At 50.2% G+C, this 23,896-nt stretch overlaps 1 protein-coding gene across 4 annotated transcripts in view; it reads right to left on the bottom strand.

The window, feature by feature from the left end:
* Positions 1-23,896, bottom strand: part of CABIN1 (calcineurin binding protein 1) — a 154,415-nt gene that overhangs the window by 68,603 nt on the left and 61,916 nt on the right. For 3 of the 4 annotated variants that reach the window (XM_055322045.1, XM_055322048.1, XM_055322046.1), the window contains exons 24-27: positions 20,422-20,682; positions 17,272-17,423; positions 14,699-14,877; positions 139-321 (exon numbers count right to left, since the gene is read on the bottom strand). In XM_055322045.1, the coding sequence (XP_055178020.1) occupies positions 139-321; positions 14,699-14,877; positions 17,272-17,423; positions 20,422-20,682 (775 nt within the window). The remainder of the gene's footprint in view (positions 1-138; positions 322-14,698; positions 14,878-17,271; positions 17,424-20,421; positions 20,683-23,896) is intronic. The other variant, XM_055322047.1, reaches the window with a different exon arrangement.

Below are 23,896 nucleotides of genomic sequence, written 5' to 3'. Positions count from 1 at the left end.
GTCCCAAAGCAGCAGGTAGAGGTGCAAGGACAGGAGCCAGGCCAGCCCTGGGCTGCTCAGGAGCCCATGTTCTTCAGACTGCCCAGACTGCCATGGGTCACCAAAGCAGTTCTAACGCACCAACCTAGACCTTCATACCTCTTTCCTCTGTGGCCCCCTGAAGGTCTTTACCAGTTGATCCTGCTTGGTAATTGGGAACAGGCAGCTTCTTCTCCACGTAGAGCTTTCGGGAGCCCTCCAATGAGCTGGCGGGCTCATTAAAGAAGTCCTGTGTCGAGCTGGAGTCTGAGAGCGCCACGGCCGTGCTGTCCTGGCTGCGCTCTGAGGGGAAAAGGAGGGAGAGAGAGTAGCAGCATGAATCTACACCAGCTCCAACATGGAGGGGCCTCCCCAGGGTGAGTGTCCTGGTGACTGCCCTGCAGAGGAGATGGCTTGAGCACAGCCACTGTGATCCTGCTGAGCCTGACCAGTCCCGGAGGCCACTGAGCCACTCACCAAAGGCACCAATCTCCAAGGTCAACCTTGTATGGTTTTCCCAAATGGTAGTGTTCTGGTAAATGGTTAACAACTGGCTCTCGGGGTAGGAGGGAAGCCCACGTTTGTAGTATTTATGAATTTCTGTGGTGTAAATACTCCCGCCACGCCAATTTCAGGCTACCAGCCAACATGATGTTGCTGAATGTGGAGCTAGAAAAAGATGCACAATAGTACACTATTCTATAGTGTTTCTATCACATAGACACAATAGCATCAACAACTGAAGCAGGTAAGCATCCTACAGACATTTTTATCCAGTCGTTATAGGCCAAGTGCTGTTCTAGAGGGAAAGCAGAGATCCCTGGGAGATGTAGATACCGGGAAACTTGCTACCCACATGTTAGCTCCTCTCCTCAGACCTCCACCGGTGCTCATGAGAAAGATCAGGGGCAACGCAGGAAGAGGGACTGAAGGAAACCCTCCTGGTGGTGAAGGCCTGGAGAGGAGGCATGTTTGAAGCTATAGGAAAGGCAGGAAATGCGGGGACCTTTTGGCCCTAAGGAACAAAAGCCTTAAGCCAGCTGGGGAGAGAGCCTGAATCTTGTTGCCTCCCAGGTACAGGTGAAGACCCACTGCAGCTTTGAGAAGGGAAAAGAAACACCTCCTGTGGGAGGGGCTAGAAACCATTCAGGGCCCTGACACTTGCAGTCTCCTGCCCCTCACCCTCGGGGAAGAAAAGCCCCACTCCTGAGATGCAGGGGCACATCTGGCTAAGTCTGAGGCTGGACAGAGACAACAGAGAACCAGCCCTGCTCTTACCCCAGGCTAGCAAGCACGAGTAACACGCAAAGCAGTCTACCACAGGAAAGGGGGCAAGAACATGCAGAGAAACCCTCCCTGAGGTGTACACAAAAGGCCTAAGGCTGAAGGTGGGAATGGAACACTGAGAAAATGTTTTGGCAGGGGCTCCTGGGTGGCTCAGTGGTTGAGAGTCTACCTTTGGCTCAGGTTGTGATCCTGGGGTCCTAGGATTGAGTCCTGCATCAGGCTCCCCCGGAGGGAGCCTGCTTCTCCCTCTGCCTATGTCTCTGCCTCTCTCTGTCTCTCGTGAATAAATAAATAAAATCTTAAAAAAAAAAAAAAAAAAAGAGGGGTCCCTGGGTGGCGCAGCGGTTTGGCGCCTGCCTTTGGCTCAGGGCGCGATCCTGGAGACCCGGGATCGAATCCCACGTCGGGCTCCCGGTGCATGGAGCCTGCTTCTCCCTCTGCCTATGTCTCTGCCTCTCTCTCTCTCTCTCTCTGTGACTATCATAAATAAATAAATTAAAAAAAAAAACATTAAAAATAAAATAAAAAATAAAAAAATAAAAAATAAAAAAAAAAAAAGAAAGAAAAGAGAAAATATTCTGGCAAATCAGTCCTGCTATAAGCATAAGAAGGTAAGATCACAGGAACTGGAAGCCAGTGATGCACTGAAGGTAACCATGGCAACAACAAAACCCAACCCCACCTCAACTTCTTACTAGCCTAACTCCCCCTCCTAACAGCCTAGAAACAGGAGAAAGAAGCCCATTCTAGGCATAAAAAGGACTTAGTTTCTTCTGTCCTATACATAATATCTGATATTCAATATAAAAATGAGGCACACACTCACACAAAGAACATTGGGAAGAGAGAAAATAATCAACAGAACTAGACTCAGAGATGACCTAGATGTTGGACCTACCTGATGGGAAAAATTTTAAATAAGTAAGATTAGAGGCACCTGGCTGGCTCAGTTGCAAGAGCATGTGACTTGATTTTGGGGTTGTGGGTTCAAACCCCACATTGGGTGTAGAGATTACTAAAATAAATACACTAAGATTGATGCAATTTATAAATGTGATTAGTATGTTAAAGGCTCTAGTAGAAAAGGTGGACACATGCATGAACAGAGGGGGAATCTGGGAAGTGAGATGGAACTATGAAATAAAAGACACAATAGCAGACACAAAGAATGCCTTTGTCAAGTTTCTCAGCATACTTGACACAGTGGAGGGAGAAATAACCAAAACTTGAAGATAGGTCAGTAGGAATCATCCAAACGGAAAGAAGAATGGGGGGAAAATCAGACAGTGTACCCAAGAGCACCCAAATGATCCAACATACTAATTAGAATCCCAGAGGGAAATGAGATGGACACACATCCATAATGACTGAAAATTTTCCAAAAATAATGAAAAAAACATCAAATTGCTAAGAACATCAAGCAGGGCAAAGACTCCTCCATTCATATTTAAAACCAAGCAGGGCAAAGACTCCTGCAGGGCAGAGAACATCAAGCAGGGCAAAGACTCCTCCACACATATTTAAAAAACAAACAAAACATCAACAATAAACCACACTCAGAGGTCTCATATTCGAACTGCTGAAAACCAAAGACAGAGAGTTAATCTCAAAAGCAGAGAAAGGCACATGATATATAGAGGAACAAAGTTAAGAATTATAGCATACTTCTCATCAGAAACCATGCAAGTCAGATAACATCTTTAAAATGCTGAAAGATAGGACACCTGAGTGGCTCAATGGTTGAGCGTCTGCCTTTGCTCAGGGCGTGATCCTGGAGTCCCAGGATCAAGTCCCACATGTGGCTTCCTGCATGGAGCCTGCTTCTCCCTCTGCCTATGTCTTTGCCTCTCTCTCTGTATCTCTCATGAATAAATAAATAAACAATCTTTAAAAATAAAATAAGATGCTGAAAGAAAGGAAGAAAGTCAATCCAGGCATGCCTGGCTGGCTCAGTCAGAAAAGCATGCAACTCCTAATCTCAGGCTTGGGAGTTTGAGCCCAACATAGGGTGTAAAGATGACTTAAATAAAAAATAAAAAAATAAAAAAAAAGAAGAGGAAAAAAGAAAAAAAAAAAAGTCAACCTCAAATTCTGTATCTCTCAAAAATGCAGCAGAAATAAAACTTTTTCAGACAAACAAAAGCTAAGAGGATTCCTTACCATGAATCTGAGTTACAAGGAATGTTAAAGTTTTTTTTTTCTTTTTTAAAGATTTTATTTATTTATTCATGAGAGACACAGAGAGAAAGGCAGAAACATAGGTAAAGGGAGAAGCAGGCTCCCTGCGGGGCCCCTGAGGAGGGACTCAATCCCAGGACCCCGGGATCATGACCTGAGCCAAAGGCAGATGCCCAAGCACTAAGTCACCCAGGTGCCCCCCCTTAAAGACTTTTATTTGTTTGTTTGTTTGTTTGTTTATTTATTTGAGAGAGAGAGAGAGAGAGAGAGAGAGAGAGAGAGAGAGCGCGTGCACACACACAAGCAGGAGGGGAGAGGCAGAGGGAAAAGGAAAAGCAGACTTCCCACTGAGCAGGGGGTCCAATGCAAGGCTCGATCCCAAGAACTGACGAGATCATGACCTGAGCCAAAGGCAGACACTTAGCCACCCAGGCGCCTGAAAAAAGTTCTTCAGGTAGAATGAAATGAAATCAGACAGAAACTTAGATCTACATAAAGAAATGAAGTTCTTCAGAAATCATTAAATAATAGAAAAGACATTCTTCTTCCTCATGCATAATTCCTCTAAAGTATTCTTGTGTACTGTCTAAAGCAAAGCTAGTAGCAGCCTATTGTGAGTTTATAGTTTGTGTAAAAAGGAATGAAAACAAGAGTACAAGAAATGGGAATTTCCTTCAATGTACATGAGTAGTACAATATCACTTGAAGGTGGACTATGATCACTTAAACACATATTTTGTTAAGCCTAATGCAGTCACTACATTTTATTTAAAGAAGTATATTAAGCCAATATTAAAGACAAAACACAACCTTAAAAAATAAAACTTTGTCTTCAACTTTGTGTATCTGAAGGATGAAGCTCTCTCTCAATCAAGAGAGCCAAGTTCAAGTTCCTCTCATGCCACTCACTAGTTGTGTGACCTGGAACAGGTGAAGTCCCCTCCCCACCTATGAATCACAACTATACATCCTCAGAGAGGTCAATGGTAGAACAGCGTCTAGGGACACAGGGAGAAAGGCAGACATAGCCCTCAGGACCCTCCAACCCTTTGCTCAACTAACTCAAATACTGGGGGCCCCCTAGGAGGGCAGTAGTGAGCGGCCTGGTGGGCCAAAAAACTGGCAACAAAATGTAAAGTTGTTTCAAAAAAATCAAAGGCCTGGATTCTGGGAGATCCAGGCTGCCTGAGTTCAAATTCTGCTCAGTCACTTATTAGGTTGGAGAGCCTATGCAATTGCCATAATTGTTTTTCTTTTTTTTTTTTTTTTAATTTTTTTTTTATTTATTTATGATAGTCACAGAGAGAGAGAGAGAGAGAGAGGCAGAGACATAGGCAGAGGGAGAAGCAGGCTCCATGCACCGGGAGCCCGACGTGGGATTCGATCCCGGGTCTCCAGGATCACGCCCTGGGCCAAAGGCAGGCGCCAAACCACTGCGCCACCCAGGGATCCGCCATAATTGTTTTTCATTTTAGTTTCCTCCTGTATAAAAACTGTGATAATACAAATCCCTGCTTCGTAGAATTGTTACAAGGATTAAATATGTTAATATACGTAAAATGTTTGCCATGGGGCCTGATACACAATAAGTATTCACAAAATATCATCTCAGTTATCAATTTCATTATTTCAGAGAACCTGAACTGATTTTTTTTTTTCCAGTAATGTCTCATACTTGACATTACAGATTTTGTTCTGAATGGGCAAAGGGTTCTGCTTATGCCAGGCTGAAGATCACACCCGAGCAGCACCATGTGCATGGGGTGGTAATCACTTCTTACATACTGACATGCCAGGGTCGTCCAAAGTGGGCCTACCTGCACAGAGGAACATGGAATTAGGCCTGTGCTTCCAAAGGCAGCTCTGCTGCTCTACCTTCTTCCCCTATGTCTGATCATTGACCAGGGTTTGGAGATAGCCACCTCTCAGATGGCCACAGCCCTTCCTCCTTAGCTGCCTTTGGAATGCACACTGCCCAGTAATTGGTGGGTATTAGTATCAGCTGGGCTGGTGGACTAATAGAAACTGGGACATGAGGGATGCCTAAGTGGTTGAGTGTCTGTCTTTGGCTCAGGTCGTGATCCCAGGGTCCTGGGATCGATCCCCATATCGAGCTCCTTGTGGGAAGCCTGCTTCTCCCTCTGCCTATGTCCCTGCTTCTCTGTGTGTGTGTGTGTCTCTCATGAATAAATAAATAAAATATTTAAGAAAAAGAAAGAAACTGGGACATGAGACTCTTCAGTGGCCAATACAGAGGCTCTGTGTGTTACTAATGAGGGAGCAGGGACCTGGCTGGACCCCTCTGCCGCATATTCAGTGAGGGGCTCTTCCCTGACCTGTAAGGCCAGACCCCAAGGCTCTGTGAACACCAGATAGGAATTCCTGGCAGGCCTATAGCTCTCATGGGAAGTCTTAAACCCAAGTCCCCAGTGTGAGAGAATCACTTCTCCCAGAGAAATGGCAGGGGCAGACCATTTGCTGTCTCTGTGGAAAGCAGTCCCTTGCCTTCAGAGGCCACACATGGTCACCGCAGGAGCCCAGGACTCAAGAGTCTCAGACCCATATTCCAATCCCAGATCTGCCACTTGGGCTGCTCCAGGCATCCCAACAAATATATCACTACTCTCCTTGCTCTGTCCTCAACACACAAATGGGATCCCCACAGGAGCCTGGCCTAGTGCCGAGCACACAGGCATGATAGCCCCGTGACTCTTCTGCCCCACAGCATTTACTCTGGCACCACCAAAAAGAACACCAATGGCTCAGACAAGATGGCAGGCCACATTCCTGCAGTAAAGAAGTCCTTCTGAAAGTCAGGCCAGGGCAGGCGCTTCTCACTAGCATCCAGAGCAGCTGTAGTCACTGCACGGCTGAGCAGCGCACCGTGTGGCAAGCGTCTGGGAAGTGAGCCTAGCCAGGAGGATCTCACGAGAACTGGCATGCTGCCGGATGAGCTCACGTACTCACAAGCTGTTGGGCTTTGGGCCTAAAGAATCGCTAATTTGCTGGAATCCCAGTTGTGATTATTACAAAAACCATGGATTGGCTTAAGCAAATGGATATTTACTCCCAACATGCTAATACCCTCTTGATGCTGCCTAGTGAGGGAAGCTCTAATGCACCAGAGTGAGCAGGCAAGGCAGCAGATTGCACTAAGGATGCTGGGGGGGAAGACAGGGCAGTGCTGGGCTTCAGGGAGGTCTGCTGAGACCCCCAGTAGGTGGGGCCTCTGCTGAGACTCTTTAAAAACAACATGACAGCCACAGCCAAAAAGCAGGGCACACGTAAGCTGAGGGACCACAACTAGGCCTCTCGCTTCGAGTCCCTCAGACATACACACGGGAACCCAGAACAGCCCGCCCTCTGAAAAGGTGGAGAACAAAAGCCAACATCAGCCCTGGGGCGCACCATTTCCTAGACAATCCCTTGTCACAGGGGTGCCTGCGAGCACCTAAGGAGCCCTGAGGGAAGTGACATGGGTCTGGAAGCAGCGCCCCATGCAGGTCAGGCTGCTGGGTCAGAGCTCGAGGTGGCCTCTGAGCACACTGAGGTGCCCTGGCTGGAGCTGGGACCTCCTTACCACACCTGTGAAGCAAGATGGTAGGGGGTGTTTGCCAAGGATCCTGCCCACCCCTGAAAGAGGTGCACGTCTGGGAAACAGGGCACAAGCATGTCATTGCTAGTAAGAGCCCAGGGCCAAGTTTCTCTTCAATTCTTTCAGAGAGGGTTGGCACAAAGCTATTTAAAATCATACTAATTTTGAATACTAGGAAGCAACCCACACCAAGGTCTCACTCACACCAAGAAGCAAGTTAGGTTAAAAGAAAACTAAGTTCATTTCCACATCATTAGAGTGAGAGAGAGGAATGAAAACCTCTTAAAGAATCATTCTGTCAGTGGGCAGAGGATGCCCCAGGGCAAGGAAGGCCCAAACCACTCTGAACGTGTCCCGCCTGCCTCCTGGCCAGCCAGACTGAGATTGAGCACAGAACCACCTTGCACAGCATGAATGCTCACAGCACACCCTGATAAGGGGGAGGGGGGGCACAGTTCCAGCTTAGAGAACCCGCAGCTTCCCTCCAGGCCTGGCTATAGTCTCACCTTTTCCTCAAAGCAGTCTATGGGTGTCACATTCCTTCTCTGGGACGCTGTGGGCCAAGGGTCCAAATGAGCAGACATACGGCTGTGTCTAATTGTACGCTAATAGCCTGGGGTGCTGCCTCCACTTCCGATGGCACCGTGGGACACCCCCAGGCTGCTGGCCTGTGCTGCTGCTGCTCAGAAAAGAACCAGGTGGGTCTGCCAGTGTTCTGCAGGCAAAGGCTGCCAAGTCTGGAGGCAGCAGCCCTCCCTTCTCTCACCTGCCTGCTGGAGCAGAGCCAGAAGGGATGAGCAGAACTGGCTGCCTTCCTGCCTCTGCCACCACCTAGAGGTTCTGCAAATTGGCCTGGGCTGGCGGTTCTCCTGGCCTCCTGGTCCTGGGGCAGTGCAGGAGACAACGGGAAAGCTCTTCCGCATAGGAGAACCAGACTCACTGGAAAGCCAGGCCTCTTACAGGACTGGGTGGAGAGAGTCTTCCAGAGAAGCATGTACCTAAATGGGACTCCAGGGACTGACCACAGCCCAGACTCCTGATTTCCTTAAGGAGCTGCCTGGAAATCAATAGGAAAGACACACTCACTAGTGGACAAGCTGTACAGGCTGGCTCTGCTCTTCTTCAGAATGTTCTTTTAAAAGTCTGCCCACACAAAATCTGTTCACACTAATTAATATTTGTGGCAAAATTATAAATATTTCATTCCCTTACTGTTAATCACTGGAATATTTCACATCTATGCCTCTAGGCCACCCCAGCCCCTCCCCTGAATCCTTAGAGGGATGTTTATCTGCCAGCCAACTGCTGACGACACCCTCCACTTCTAAGGTGGGGCCAACTGCAAAGGAACGACAGCTGGGGACACAGAGGGAAAGGGATCTGGCTTGGTGACAGAAAGCCTGTCCATTTCATTGAGTATGAGAGCAGGCTGTATTCTGAGGATTTTTCTGGTTCAGGTTTGATTCCCTTCAAAGCCCTTGAACATTCTCAGGATTTCCAGGTCAACCTAAAAGAGCAAGTTTACAAGACACAAGTTTGTTTACAAGACACAAGTTTCCTGGTACATTTTCTCCACCTGCTCCAGCAGTTAAGACTAGAAACAGCTCACAACCATTTATTCCATCAGTTCAGTCCAATGAAAGTCTGAGGGAAAAGGCGTGGTTGTACCATCAAAATCCGCGACAACTCTGACTAGTGAGCCCTGAAAACATCACAAATGCTCTGCCAACTAGAAAGCAACAGGTTTCTAAGAACAGTAAACTTGGGTGGAATTGATCTTTTGACAAATCTCTCAACCGGACAAATTCTGCCCCAGTGGGCCCTGATGATCAGCAGGAAAAAACACACCCACCGGAAGCCAGGCTAACTGTGTGGTAGAGGCACCCTCTGGCAGGCTGAGAAGCCTGGACAGATGCCCAAAAGAGATACCAGATACATGAGGACCCCTGATAAAAAGGCAGATACACAGAAGACGCAGGCAGGTGCTCAGAGTATTGCTGTGGCCAATGTGCAGACAGCAGCACCACCCCTCTGGCCCCCCAGTGCTCAGAGCTGGGACAAGACTTGGACTCATGTGCACCACTCACTGTGTGATCCTCACCATGCATCGCTCCGTCACACTGTACCTAGAGCAAAGAGCCCTTGTGCCCCATCTCAGACCCGGGTGGTTTCCCAAGCTCTCTCACTGCAAGGTCTCTCTTCCTCCCACCCCAATTGCTTCAGTATCCAAATGCAGTAGGGCTCTCCAACCTCCATGTCCTTGCTCCCACTGTCCCTCACCTGAAATGGCCCTGCAGGCCTATCTATACGGCTACCTCTTCCAGGAAGTCCTCCCAACCCACCAGGGCCCTGGCCAGCTTACGGCACTACCTCTTGGCACCAACCACTGTCCCAAGATACCACAGATTCAATCAGGCAGCAGGGATCAGGGTGCCCTCCTCCTGGCTTTCCTCATGGGGTCCCCTTCTATGTCCAGCAGGCACTCAACATATGCCATTACCAGCTACAGCCTGGAGAGGTTCCTTGGAGAGTAAGAATGGAGAAGAGAACAAAGGTGACTGGCTCTGCCCTCTGACAGCCTCCCTTCCTGCCACAACATCAGTCCCCACCCTGCAGGAGCACATGCAGGGGCACCTAAGCTCCACTACAGGTCTCTCTCACATTGAAACATCTGTTTATGGAACGTAGCTTGCCTACTGTAAGCTGACTTCTCCTTCGCCCTGGGAAGGGGGGCTGGTGAGGGCTGATGCCATATGGTGCCCCCCGCCTCAAGCCTGGACACTGTGGCCTGCGCACACAGGACCCACCTCAGAGTGTCTTGGCTATTGTGCACGATGTGCATTTTGACACATTTGTCCTTGGGAAGATAGCTTGGTATCTTAGAGTCTGTCGCCTTTGTTAATTTTTTAAAGCCAGAAAGAGCAAAGCAATGGAAATACAGGACTAAGCCACCCCACCAGGCAGACGGGCAGTGGGAGGAGGCCACCACTGCATCTGGCCAGAACTGAGAACATAGGCTGTGGGCAGAAGCCAAGCACATCGAACACACACTCTCCAAATCACAGGACCAGCAGATATGGAGGAGCTCCTGATCACGGGGAGCAGGGAGCCGGACTGAGGACTAAGCATGCGGTCTGCGCTGTCCCCTGAAGCGAGCCGTGACAGTGCAAGCAGAAAGACAAAGCCTGGAGAACAGAGTGTGGTCAGGGTTAGGGGCAGCACGGGCAATATTGGTGGAGGTAGTGTGGGTGAGCAGGCGAGGATGAGCACAAATGGGACACGACACAAACGGTGACAGCATGGCAGGTGAGGACAGACGGTCACATGGGAGCTTGCATAGGGCACCCTGGCTTCCCATATGGCCCACACCCTACAGCCTGGGGCTAAGGGCAGACTATGTTTATGTTATTGATGGGGCCAAATGGGCATCCTGCAACCCTGAATACCAGCCTCCATGGCTCCCACTCTTCTGACCCTCATGTTCTCTCTTTCCACCTTCATAGTAAACACTGACACCCCCTAGACCTTGGCTAAGCTTTGCCTCCTCAGGAAGGCCTCCCACCCACCAAGGCCAGGCCAGGTCTCCTGGGGGTGGTTTCAGTTGCACTCCGACCCTTAGCTGATTCACAGCTTCACATTGTCTTCCCCAAGAACCTGCAGCAGGAACCAGGATTGTTCCAGGCACCCAGCACAATGCTGATGGGCACTAAATAGGCATGGCCATGGGCTGGCTGAAGAACCCCACAGAAGGCTCAGCCTCAGACAGACCAAAGGGCACTTAGCTGGGGTGGAGTCAAGGGAAAGTTGGGCTCCAAGAGTCTCAGGTGACATGGAGCATGGCAGGTAAATAGCAAGGGTCTTGGCTGTCCAACAGAGTCATAGCGTCACCATGTACACATCCTGAAGGCTGGCTAAGCCGGACCAAGTTATAGACCAAGGCGTCCTATAACAACCCTGCTCCCTCAGCCCTGCTACCATCAAACCTTCAACAAACAAAGCAGGGAAATGCCTACAGATCCAGTCTCCATCAGGTCAGCAAATACGGGACCTTCCCAGTGTTAGCCTTCTCTGGCCTGGGGTGGAAGGAGACTTAGACCTCAACTTTCCCTTGACTCCTCCCCAGCTAAGCGGGCAGCCCTAGATGAGCACCCAATTGCCCTCAGCTCAGCTTCCTCCCAGGAAAACATGACACGTGGCCAAGCCTGCAGGGCAGCTGTGAGGCTAGGACCACGGGCACCTCTCCGGGGGACCAGCCCAGAGCAAGCACACACTGCCATGTGGTAGGGCCCAGTTACTCACATACGCTCACATACTCCATGCTGGGAAGGGGTACAGAATTTGTTCAGAAATCTCATTATGCTCTGTTTGAACATGTTAAACAGCAATCATTGGGAACTCCTTAAGGGTCATAATGTACTCCCTATGTGATTTCCTCTTCCTGGTTAGGAAGTGTTAACGCTAAAGATTTCAGGACTTTGGACAAGTCCCAAGATGGAAGGGAGAAATAAGACAGGAAGGGCTGCCAGTAGTGGCAGCCTTGACTACTAAGTTCTTTCTCTATCTCAGTGTCTCAACTTGGCCAAAGGGCCCTCTTCAGGTCAGCTGTGGGTACCCTCCCAACCATGCTGAGAAGGGCTGGCTTTCACATCTGACTCAGTGGAGTCTCCAAGAAACCCAAGGGCCAGTTCTAAGGGACCCTGTGGACAGGCTGTAGGGAGCTTTCAATGCTAGTGCAGGATGGCACATGGGTGCAAGTGGGGCCAGTCCGGAGAGTAAATATGGGTTCTACTAAGAAGCCTACTATCAAATGTTGAATATCTACATAAAATGTAAAGGTATTTTCCTAAATCACTCCTAAAAATGTACACCAAATAAGAACTGACCCCAGCTGATTTCTGATTTTGAAGCAGAGATATACAAAAGTAGAAGGGCAGCTCGAATGTGGGGTATCCTAGCCACACCCAAGGGGAAATCCTAATGCCTGTCTCCTTGTCTACCTGGTAACAAGTTAGCCTCTGACAGGATCCAGGGTGCAGAGAACAGGCCCAGGCCTACTCCCAAGGCTGTTGCTCCCAAGGACCCTGCTGGCCCCTCTTTTGAGGTCACACCACCGGCCTGAGAGACAGGGTGCAAACCAAGGATGACTGGCCTCAGACCTAGGTTTCTCTCACTGTGCCATGCTGCATGGCCCTTGTGCCAACTCTGATGACCTGGGGCTGAATGTATCTAGGATGTAGCTACAACGTGGGAGCACCTTCCTTTAAACCCACAAGAAAAAATTACTCCCATTCTCCAGGTGAGGAAACAGGCTCAGAGTGAAGTCCCTTCCCCAAAGTGGCCAAGTCAGGTAGCAGTGGGGCTGGGATGGCAATGCAGATCCCCCTGACTCCAAGGCCTGCTCTGCCCTGGCCTCCCTATCTGGCCTTGAGTGAGTTCCTGACCTGCTTCCCTTGGTCAGTACGAGTTAGAAGCACCCATCAGCCTTCCTGTAGAAGGGCTCAGCTATGCCTAGAGTGAGCACTAATGCCCTGTCCTGCCCCAAGGGAGGCTGGTCTCAAGCTGAGGAGTTGTATGGAAAGTGTAAGGCCATACATTCTCCTCTCAGGGCTAGTGGCCCTGGCTGGGTCACAGGAGGCAGGAGCAGAGATGGGCAGTACAGGCCTTGAGGCTACCAGCATATCCCGATACCAGCAATCTGCTACTTCTCCAAAGCTAGGGCCCTTCCCTACAAGCTAGTATAACAGCTAAAACGGCCACATTTTAAGGGCATGGCTATTTTAGGGCCCAAACATTTTCCTATTGTAGACACTGCTTTCTTTCTGAGGTGAGGAGGGCAGGAGTTCTGAAAGCGCTATGTAGCCAGGCCTGTGTGCACAGCACAGCATGGCCAGTGCAGAGCTTCCTGGCACACTGAGCTGGGACTGGGTGAAAGCGGACCGTGGCTCCACATCACTGACAGAAATCACTTTGAAAAAAAATGTTTTTACAATCATTGAAAAATGTACAACCATTAAAATTCTATTTGAGCCCATATGTGTGGCTCCCCCTGCAAACTTCTAGAGCAAACTACCATTATGTTGGCACTTAGGACATGTCACACAGCGCCTGCCCCCAACACTCTGCTTCCCTACAACTCCATGTACATGTGTGTGCGCCAGCACGGGACAGCTGGACAGTAGGGCCAGGCAGCATCATGGCCCCTTCCTGCCTCCCTTCCTCTCTGCTACCAGAGTATGCCTACACCAGGAAAGCCAATTCCAGCTCTAGGGGCTCCTGCTACCCAAGTTCAGCTTGAACCTGCAGGGCTGGAAGGGGTGCCTGTCACAGGCCTGTGGACAGCCACAAGCGGCATCCCTTTCTCATAAAAGCTGGTATGATATTAAATCCTCACAGGAGTACCTGGCAAAAATGGATTTGTAAAGCAGAGATTGATATCCAGTACGTTTTCTCAATATTTTCAAGAGTAAAATGTTGGGAACAGGGAAGTTTTCCTATTGAACTCGGGTTAAGTAAGAAGGGGAAGGACCTTGCTTCAGGACGTGTGCAGGACTGAATCCACTCTCTGGGGCACAGGGAGGTGATGCAGTCATGCAGCAGCACACACTCAGTTCCACATCTCTCCACACAGTCCCTGTAGGTCAAGCAAATTCCAGAAGGGGGCACTACAAGTCTCCTCTCCTCTCAGATCACCAAATCCGGGACCTAGAGAGGCTCAGAGGGGGCCTTCATGCCTAGCTTCCTTCAGTGCTTCCCTAAATCTGCTTTCACACCCCTCTCACTCACAACACGGCACACTTCAGGAACCCATGCAATGGGTGAGGGGTGTCCTATGCCCTGGAGAAGGCAGAGCAAGGCCTATTTCCCCCACAGCCTGATGCAATCAGTGACCTGTGAGTGAGGGCCTGCGTGTCTATCGGCATTGTCACTGCCTCCCCAGGGCCGCACTTTAACGCCCTCTCAGTCCACCAATTTTGCTCATTTCAGCAAAGACTTTATAACAGCTTATCACTTTAAAGGTGAGGAGAACATGAAGAAATCAAGCTACGAGGTCAGCATGCGAGCCTCCTAATGTTAGTAAGAAATGTGGTTCAAAGGTCGCCACCTGCCTTATCCCATGTGGGACGGCCTCATACACAGTCCCAGCTGATTCCCACACCCCACTGTCTGGACTCCCAGGGGTGAGAGACTCAGGCTTCCCACGGCTGTCAGAAAGACATGCCGTAATAATGCAGGCACAATGCCAGCATCACTGGGCTGACTACACGAAGGCCACTCAAGGCAGCCTGCAGATCCCAACAGCTAGTACACAGAGTCTTCCAAGTACCCCTCAACATCCCCATTCTTCAGGTGGGAAGATGTAGGCTCACAAAGGCAAGATGCCTTAGCCTGCCCTGCCCCTTCCCAGCCCCCAGGTGGGCTAGCTGGCAGGTGGCGACCCTGAGCATGTTTCGGAAGCACAGAATCACCGTGAGGCCATGAGGTTAATGAACAGCCGCAACATTGCCCGTGTCACCCCAGACCCACCCCCTCACCAAAACAAAGCAAATCATCACCCGAAGCACCCTCCCCCGTGATTGGCGTGCCGCCCTGGGCTGGCAGTAGGGAGAACAGGGACTGTACCGTCCGGCGTCGCCTGCTGGTGGGGTTTTTTACATTTGACGTAATCGTGGTCAATCGGAGTAGCTGTGTAAGGTGGGGATGTCAGACCTGGGCCAGAGGAGGAGGGGAGGGAGGCTCCGGGGCCCGGCAGTGTCCCAGCTGAAGAGTGGGAGTCCTCGTCCACCAGGCAGGCCTTCTCTCTGTGGGAGATGGGTGGAGTGCAGGTTAGAATCTCTACATCCCACCGAAATAGGACATGTGCTGCTCTGAAACAGTGCCCTTCCTGAGCGCTGAACCCTTCCTGACCTGCTACCTTCAAGGGCCTCCTCTGCCCTCCTAGGTTGCACTGCTCCCACACACCTCAAGTAACCTAACCCCCTGGCTGGTGGTTCAAGGTGCTGAAGGAGCTGCTCCCATGGTACCCACTTGGGCTCCAGCCCTTAAATGGCCACTGTTCAACCGTCTCAGGCCTCAAGCCCTAGGGAGACTGCAGGGTAGCTGAAAAGCCCTTCCTCAGAGGAACCCATCCTAATCCCCCTCCATGCCAAGTCAGTACCCTTCCACGTGATGCCTGACAGATTTAATCCCCAACAAAATGCAGATAGAGAAAACGTCTGGATTTACTGCAAAGTCCCATGTGTACAAGGATACCTGCTACAACACTGTTGAGCAAAAAAGTGAAATACCTGAAATGTTCCATCAAAATGGCTATAGAAAACATGACGCACCCATGCTATGGAATAATACATACCCACAGACTGAATGGCATGAATGGGATACTATCTCTATGGATGGGGTCCCAGACCCCTTGTCAGGGGAAAAGTAAACTCTAGAATAGCACCTTCAGTAGTCTGTTTTTATGATATTAAAAAAAAAAAAAAAACCTCTACGATTGTACATGTAAATGTTAAATGTGTGTAAATGCACAGATAATTATTTGAGAAAATAAACTATAGATAGTGACTAATTCTGGGGAGGAAAGTGTATTTGTCACATTTTAGCCCATATATTTATATATTGCCAGAATTTTCTATAACTAAAATATATATTTACGCATTATTTGTATAATTCAATTTTTTTTAATTTTATTTATTTATTTATTTATGATAGTCACAGAGAGAGAGAGAGAGAGAGGCAGAGACACAGGCAGAGGGAGAAGCAGGCTCCATGCACCGGGAGCCCGACGTGGGATTCGATCCCGGGTCTCCAGGATCACGCCCTGGGCCAAAGGCAGGCGCCAAACCGCTGCGCCACCCAGGGATCCCTATAATTCAATTTTTTAAAAGACTTTACTTATTTATTTGAGAGTGAGCAAGAGACAGAGCATGTGCATGAGTAGGGGGAGGGGCAGAGGGAGAAGGACAAGACTCCCCTCCCCAACGTGGGGCTCAATCCCAGGACTACAGGATCATGACCTAAGCGGAAGGCGGACACTTCCAACTAAGCCACCCAGGCGCCCCTATAATTTAATAATTTTTAAAGAAGATTTATTTGAGAGAAAGAGGGAGAGTGAGTTTGTGCATGAGCAGGGGGAGGGGCAGAGGGAAAAGGAGACAGTGAATCCCAAACAGACTCCCCACTGAGCACAGAGCCGATGTAGAGCTCAATTCCATGACCCTGAGATGGTAACCTAAGCTGAAATCGAACTGGACACTTACTCAACTAAGCTACCCAGGCACCCCAATAATTTTTTTTAAGAGTTACGATCAATAAAAGAGAACATCATTGTACCTTGGGGGCCCTCTGTGACTAAAAGGTACACACCTATAATTCCTAGGACACACCATATCCGCTTGGGTGACATGCTACATGCATGCTCATCTCTCCCATAAGACAATGGGCCTCAAGGATATAGTCTGGGCGCAGGTCTCTCCGGCACCTGGCTGAGCCCTGCACAGTGCCCAGCCAGGTATGGGCACAGAGATGGGGCAAGATGAGCTGAAGCTCCAAGATGTGGACACCAGAGCAAAAGAAGTCTGGGCCACAATCAAGGGGAGGCCCAAGGGTCCTCCCCAGCCCAGTGAGGGGACCACACCATGGTGCTAGCATCCCCATGGTCTCTGGCACCACAAGAAGAGCCTCCAATGCTCTGCTTCTTGGGAGAATAGGCAGCAGACAGGCCCTAACAAGTCCCCACTCTTGGGAGAGGCCCTGGAAAAGGACCCAGAGTAAATGCTGTGGGGCAGGATGGGTCACGGGGCTATCACGCCTGTGTGGTGGGCACTAGGCCAGGCCCTATGCAGAACACTAGAAGAAAGGAGTTTTCACGTTGCTCTGAGTCTGCAATGTGAAAACTCCTTTCCTATAATGTTCTGCGTAGGGCAGAGCTGTGTCCCAATGGGGAGAGGGAAGGAGTTGGCTTCTCCCTAGGACCTGCCCCTGAGGATGGGGTGGCACCGAGCATGAATCCAGCATGAGGTGACCTGGGATTGCACACTCAGCCTCTCCTTCTCAGTTTCAACAGAAATATCTCTGTCTGGCAACCAGGAGTCTCCAGGTGAGTTCCAGAGAACTCACCTGGAATGTCATCTTGCTGTAAATGAAAAATCGAGGTACATATGGCGTAAGCTGCTGGGTGAAAGCGTGCTACTCACTTCTCTGAAGCTTTGGGTGTATTCTTCTCCTCGCCCCTGGCAAAGGGTCCTTCTGCAGCCTCCTTCATGAAGTTGACCAGGACCTCTGCACTGACCCCAGAGTCGGGCTTCCCCAGGAGCTTTAGGATGGAAGCATGGAGCCGGAAGTACACCTAGGAGAATGATACTCGGATATGAGCAGCCCTCCCAGTTGCTAAGGTTCACTCCACAGGCCAGTCAGCTACGTTGGAAAAGGGCCCCTGACCAAGGAGACAGGCTGCCACATGCTGCCTTTTTCATTTGCTTTTAAACCAGCCAAACTATAAGTCATTCAAAGCAAGTTCCACCATTAAAATGGACAGGAATTCTCAGCGTCCCAGCTTAAATGTTTAGCCAGTAATGCAACCAAGTGGTGGTAAGATGACAAGAGTAAAAACCCTCAGCCCCATTCACCGGGCACCTCCTCCTACCACAGCCCCTGCCACCCTCTATGGCCCCCTCCCTCAGCACCCATAAAAAGGAAGCCTCCACATCTGTCTCCCACTGCACTGCAGACTCCCTGAGGTGAAAAACAGCTGACTTCTGTTTGGGTGCGTGCTGTTGGGCCAGCCAGGTACTGCAGGCCTGGAGGAGCTTGCCCAGTGGTTACAGGACAGGTAGAAGGCATGCCATATTCTTTGAAGCCTGTGCTTTTCTTCATTTCCTTGAGTCCTCACCACAATCCTCCATTTACAAATGTGTAAGTTGCCCAAAGCACCACAGCCGGGAAAGCCCAGGGCCAGGTTAAACTCAGGTCTGCCCTGCCCTCTACTGCCCCCAACTGAACACCACATCACACATAGGCACCTCTGTAGTGATTCAGCCTCACCTTCGCACCCTCATGTGGGTACAATGGAGGCTCCTGCCTGTGGCACAGACTCCCACAAATGGCACAGGATGTCACGAGGGCTGGGAACGCCTGTGGCTGTAGACCCTGATTAACCAGCCAACTCTCACCCAGACATGGTTCTCAAGAGACATTGCCAACGACCTACCCACGTGAGATGCCAGGTGGTCTGGCCTAGGCAGCACTCTGAAGGGAGCATCCTGGACAGAGGGGACCACCACCCAGAGCCATTCCACCTCTAGCTTGCCTGTGACCCCCAGAGTAGTTAGCCCAGCAAGTCCATTCTCAGCCACAGAAAACTGATGTCCCCACACACATCCAGGTGGCCTTGCCTAAAGGAGCACAGTGTTCAACTGGCAAGGTTTTAACCAAGTAACAGGTTCAGCATTTGAACTGAAGGTTCAACAGCAGAGGTGAATTTTCATCAGGGCAGAGTTAAAGTCTTAAGAGAAATGTCATTTTTAAAACAATATATCCATATGTTGCAGCTGACTCTTATTCTCCTGAGAGCCAGCATGGTGTGCTAGGCCTCAGTTCCTTACCTGGAAGTCCCTGGGCCCCACAGGGACACCATCTTGCCTGCTTATTGGTTCCATCAGACAGCAGCAGAAGCCAAAAGTCAAAAAAACATCACGGAGGAAAAAGAGAGTTGTCGTTTTCCTAAGGGCTGGACTACCTCCCTGCCCACAGCTTCAGTGCTATCAGAGGTGCTACATGGGCCCCAACCCCTCTTCTCTTCTGCTATTAACTTAGGGAAAGGCACACCAGCCCTCTGGGCCTCAGCCTTCTCAGCCCCAAAGTGGAAATCCCTCCAGGGATAGGCCTGTGAGCCTGAGTGGAAAGCATGAAAGAGCTGTGATGGGAAGGAAGGACCTGGGTAGGGAATGACAGCAACCTGGAAGCTGTGCTTCCGCATTTCACCATGAACCCTATGAATATGGCCCCCAGACAGCTGCTGCCAACTACTCAGTGTGAATCATTTTTCAAAGGAAAATTTATAAAAATGAGCCTTTTTTGCTTGTTCACACAATTACCAAATATTAAAAAGAGGGAAAACATGGTTGAGGGAAAACAGACATGCTCATAGATCAGTATAAACTTTCAGGGCAACAAGACGCTGTGGATGCGACATTAAATGACCCTTGGTAATACTCCAGTAAGTGCTCCCTGATATGTATACAAGGCAAGGCCCTGTCCGCACCCACTCAGGGAGAAGCGGAAAAGAAGGCCAAACCCATGAAGAAGGGATTGGGCAAATAAGTGGACATCCAGCCAGACTAGAGGGCCCAGAGGCAGGGAAGGAAGCCCACAATGTCTTCCACTACATCTTGTCCAGTGAAAAATGCCAGTTGCAAAGTAAGAAGATGTTACTATGTATCTATATATTAATAGGGGGAAAATCTAGAAAGACAAGGACATGCCCAAACTGTTAACATGGGGCTAGGATCACTGGGGACTTCAGTTTTTCATTTTAAATACTTCTGAATGTTTGACTCTTATGTTTGATTTTTTTATCCATGAATATGTGTTAATTTTATAATCAGGAAAAAACAAACAAACACATCAAGGCAGATAAGGCATAATAAGCAGATTCTGCCCCAAACTCCAAGAAGCTTGCTGGTCGCAAGCTGGGCACAAAAGAGCAAAGCGAATGTGCTCAGGAAACAGTGAGGCCTGGGCCGGGCCAGGCTCATATGGATCCTCACCCGTGTGCTCAGTTTCTTCCCTATAGAACATGCCAGCCACAGCCTCCCAGCCTGCCTTCCACCACCGCCCTGAGCATTGAGGACAGTATGTGTGAAGTGCCCCAGAAATCATAAATGCAAATCCAAGCACTATACAACTGCTCTTCTCTTGAGGAGCACTGCCAGACCCCAGATCTGAGGCCAAGAGAACAGACTACTCCCCTAGCCCTGTCCTGCCAAGCTGGGAGCTCCAGGCACAGCCTGTGGCCTCACAGGGAACAAAGGTACCAGGAGACACTGTGCCGCATCGATGTCATCACCAAGTCAGGTTCAAGGACCCTGCATGTGCTGAGGAGGAAAGGTAATTTTCCTCTTGAAGAGACAAACAAAACAATCACTCTCCCAGAAAGGATGGTAAGCACCCTTTAGAAGAGAGAGGAAAGGCTGCTTTAATTTCACTACACACAAAGCTGCTGAACACAGAGAAGTTTCCAACAGGTTGTGTGGGAGCCACTGGGACCTCATGCCCCATCCCCAGGGAGACAGAGAGCCTGGCCCGCCCCTGCCCTGCTTCCCTGCCCAAGGCCAGCATGGTGTCACCTCCAGGGCCTCCATGGCCAGCTCAGGTGGATTGTGGTAGTGGATCTTCTTGGGGTAGCGGGCAGCCTCCTCGTGCAGGTAGTGGCCAGCCTGTCTGTAGTGCAGCAGGTAAACAGCAGGTGGCTGCTGCTGCTTCTCGGCGACCTTGCCCAGCATGTAGTGGATAAGCCACTCCTCCTCATCACCATCACCCTCGCAGTGGGCCGCAGACGTAAAACAGTGCCTGGCTGTCTCCAGCATGCTGTCGCGCCGGCCCTCCATCTGGAATGAGACCACGAGACCAGACTGAGTTCAGGCCCTGGGCCTGAACCTACAGGGTTCAGCTATCACCTGCCTTATCCTGAGGGAAGCCCTGCTGCCTTCTTTGTAAGTTTATAATCCTCTTAACAACCCTGACACACAGATGTTCTATCACCATTTCATATCTGGGGACACAGAGTATGAAGAGGCCGGGGGACCCCTCCAAAGCACACAGCAAATAAGGGACAGAACTGGACTGAAACCCATGTCTCCTCGTGTCAACTCCAGGCTCCTTTCTTTTACCACCATCCTGCAGTATCTGCAACTACACAGTTTAGGAGTTTATGAAGTACCTCCCGATCCCCTTCTAAAGATCCCAACCATGACCCTCACTGTGACTGCAGTAAGGTCCTCTGCCTGGGAGGGGGAGACAGCACAAGGCCAGGGCTGCTAGGAGAACCAGGCCAACAGCAGCTCTGCTGTGTCAGTCTGAGAATGCCAAGAGCCAGCACCAATGTTCTGAGATGAGCCCCCACTGCAGGCAGTGAGCACTTCATTCTCACACCCACTCACTAGGGTGGGAAAGCAGAGCTGGAAAGGGTGTGCACCCAACACCCAGCGCTGGAGAGGATGTGCACCCCTGGGGTACCACAGAATTTCCCACCCTGTCCTCTGCACCCTTCCAGAGAAACCTGGGTTGCTTAAAAATGGCAGATTCCTGAGCCCCACCCCAAGACCCAGTGCCTCCAGCCACCCTCTCAGACACTGAAGGTTGGAAACAGCTAAAACAGAGAATCAGCTTCTAAGATGCTTTCCAACTCAGAAAACTTTTCCAGTCACTTTTCCCAGTCCCTGTATGAGGGCTATGGGGCAGCACCTAGATGCTATCCACGTGAGATGTCAAGCCATTAGGTGCATGTGTCCGTTTATCCCAGAGCTCCTGGGTAGGAGCTGGAATGAAGACTACCTGTGTGGGGCCAAAGAGGCAGCTGTTCCCAGTACCCCAGGTCTCTAGCTCCTCATCTTCATGACCCTAACTTGACAGCAGGGAAGCTGCAGCCTCTTCTAGTCTCATCTCAGGGACCAGAGGAAGAGAGAAGCTGCAGGCACTAAGCTCTGGCAGGGGCGCTGCCTGCCGCCTGTGAGAGGAGTACCTGTAACCCACTGTGCACAAGAAGGCTGCCCAAGGATGTTTGTCCGCGGACGCTGATCTACATGAATCTCCTGTAGCAATGGCCCTGGGGCCAGCACAAAGAACCCCAGTGTTCTGCCAAACATTTCTTGAGAAGGAAAATTACTGCCTAGGAATCAAGAAACCATCAATGAGGGAATCCCTGGGTGGCGCAGCGGTTTAGCGCCTGCCTTTGGCCCAGGGCGCGATCCTGGAGACCCGGGATCGAATCCCACGTCGGGCTCCCGGTGCATGGAGCCTGCTTCTCCCCCTGCCTATGTCTCTGCCTCTCTCTCTCTCTTTCTGTGTGACTATCATAAATAAATAAAAAAATTTAAAAAACTTATTAAAAAAATTTAAAAAAAAAAAGAAACCATCAATGAGTGAGATATGATAGAAAGAATCACAGTGTAGTGCCAGGACACGGCACAAGCCAAGTGACTCCATCATACCCCTCCAATGGGATTCTGTAGCAGATCTATACCAGTAAAAGGCAGCCACTTGACTGGAGTCCTGCTCTAACTACTCTGTCACCATGTGGCCTCAACCAAGTCAGTAACCCTCTGCCCACCCAGCTCTGTCACTGAGGTCATAAAGCCACCCACTGAGAAAGGAAGGGCAACTGTGAAGAGCCCCATCTGGACTGGAACCACACAAAAGGCACATAAAGCACAGAATCCCTGTCCTCAGTAGGTGCGGTAGTCAGAACTCTTCAGACAGGAGCAGGAGGGAGAGCCACCGAGGATCCACTATGTTCCAGAGCTCTGCCAGACACCCTAACACCACCTGCCTAACCCAGAGACGTGCACCTGTTGCTGTGGCACCTCATTCACCTCTTGGCCAGGGTGCCTCGCCCAGAGCCAGCCCATGAGAGGTCCTAAGGAAATGCCAGCTCTCACAATACTGCCACACAGGAGGGATGGTCAGCCTGCTTACGGCCAGGTTTCCACAGCAGGCCACACAGCTAGCAGGCGCTGGCCCCAAAGGCTCTGTCCTTGCCTGGAACTGACAAGGGAAACCACTGGTTTTCCTGTAATAGACCCCTTTGGCAAGTTTGCAGGCAGAAGCAGAAGTGCACAGCTATCAACATGAGTCCTATAACTCACCTAATTAGATACAATAAACCCAAACAGCTCTAGCCACCAAGGGGCTGTGTCGTCATGACATACTTCAGGATAAGAAACTACCTTACCGGGGATCCCAGGGTGGCGCAGCGGTTTGGCGCCTGCCTTTGGCCCAGGGCGCGATCCTGGAGACCCGGGATCGAATCCCACATCGGGCTCCCGGTGCATGGAGCCTGCTTCTCCCTCTGCCTATGTCTCTGCCTCTCTCTCTCTCTCTGTGACTATCATAAATAAATAAAAATTAGGGTAGCCCCGGTGGCGCAGTGGTTTGGTGCTGCCTGCAGCCTGGGGTATGATCCTGGAGACCGGGGATCGAGTCCCACATCGGGCTCCCTGCATGGAGCCTGCTTCTCCCTCTGCCTGTGTCTCTGCCTCTCTCTCTGTGTTTATGAATAAATAAATAAAATCTTAAAAAGAATCACATGCTTTACTGACTGAGCCAGCCAGTAATTTATAAAAAAAAAATAAAAAAATTTTAAAAAAAATAAAAAAAAAAAAAAGAAAAGAAACTACTTTACCAAAAGTAGGGAAAACAGGAGGCACAGGGCAGCCCTGTGAGGCAGCTATCCCCCTAGGCAACAATGCAAAACCTCCTTCTTTCCCCGCACACCTGGTGGACTTCCATCTCTCTCCTGCCACCCCTGACAATCCAGGAAGATGGCCTGGGAGCCGAGTTTCAGGCCCTGAGCTCCCTGAGCCAATGGCTTCCTAAGGATCAGAATGGAGTTCAGCCACCGGGGCCACAAGCTACGCAAGAGAAAGGTGTGCAAGGAGTCAACCTGGGTTTCCCGTCTGTCGCCCACTCTCTGCCTTCCCTGCCCCTTCCTGGGGGGAATCAAAAGTTCCCTCCTCTTGGGGAGCTCTACAAACAAAACCCTCAAGTACCAAAGGCAGAAAGGGCACTCTGATTTCTCATCATATTTACTTCCTGGAAAGCCTC

Source organism: Nyctereutes procyonoides, unplaced genomic scaffold (genome assembly GCF_905146905.1).
Source record: "Nyctereutes procyonoides isolate TBG_1078 unplaced genomic scaffold, NYPRO_anot_genome, whole genome shotgun sequence".
In the NCBI taxonomy this organism is placed as follows: domain Eukaryota; kingdom Metazoa; phylum Chordata; class Mammalia; order Carnivora; family Canidae; genus Nyctereutes; species Nyctereutes procyonoides.
This window is presented reverse-complemented; position numbering and strand designations above follow the sequence as displayed.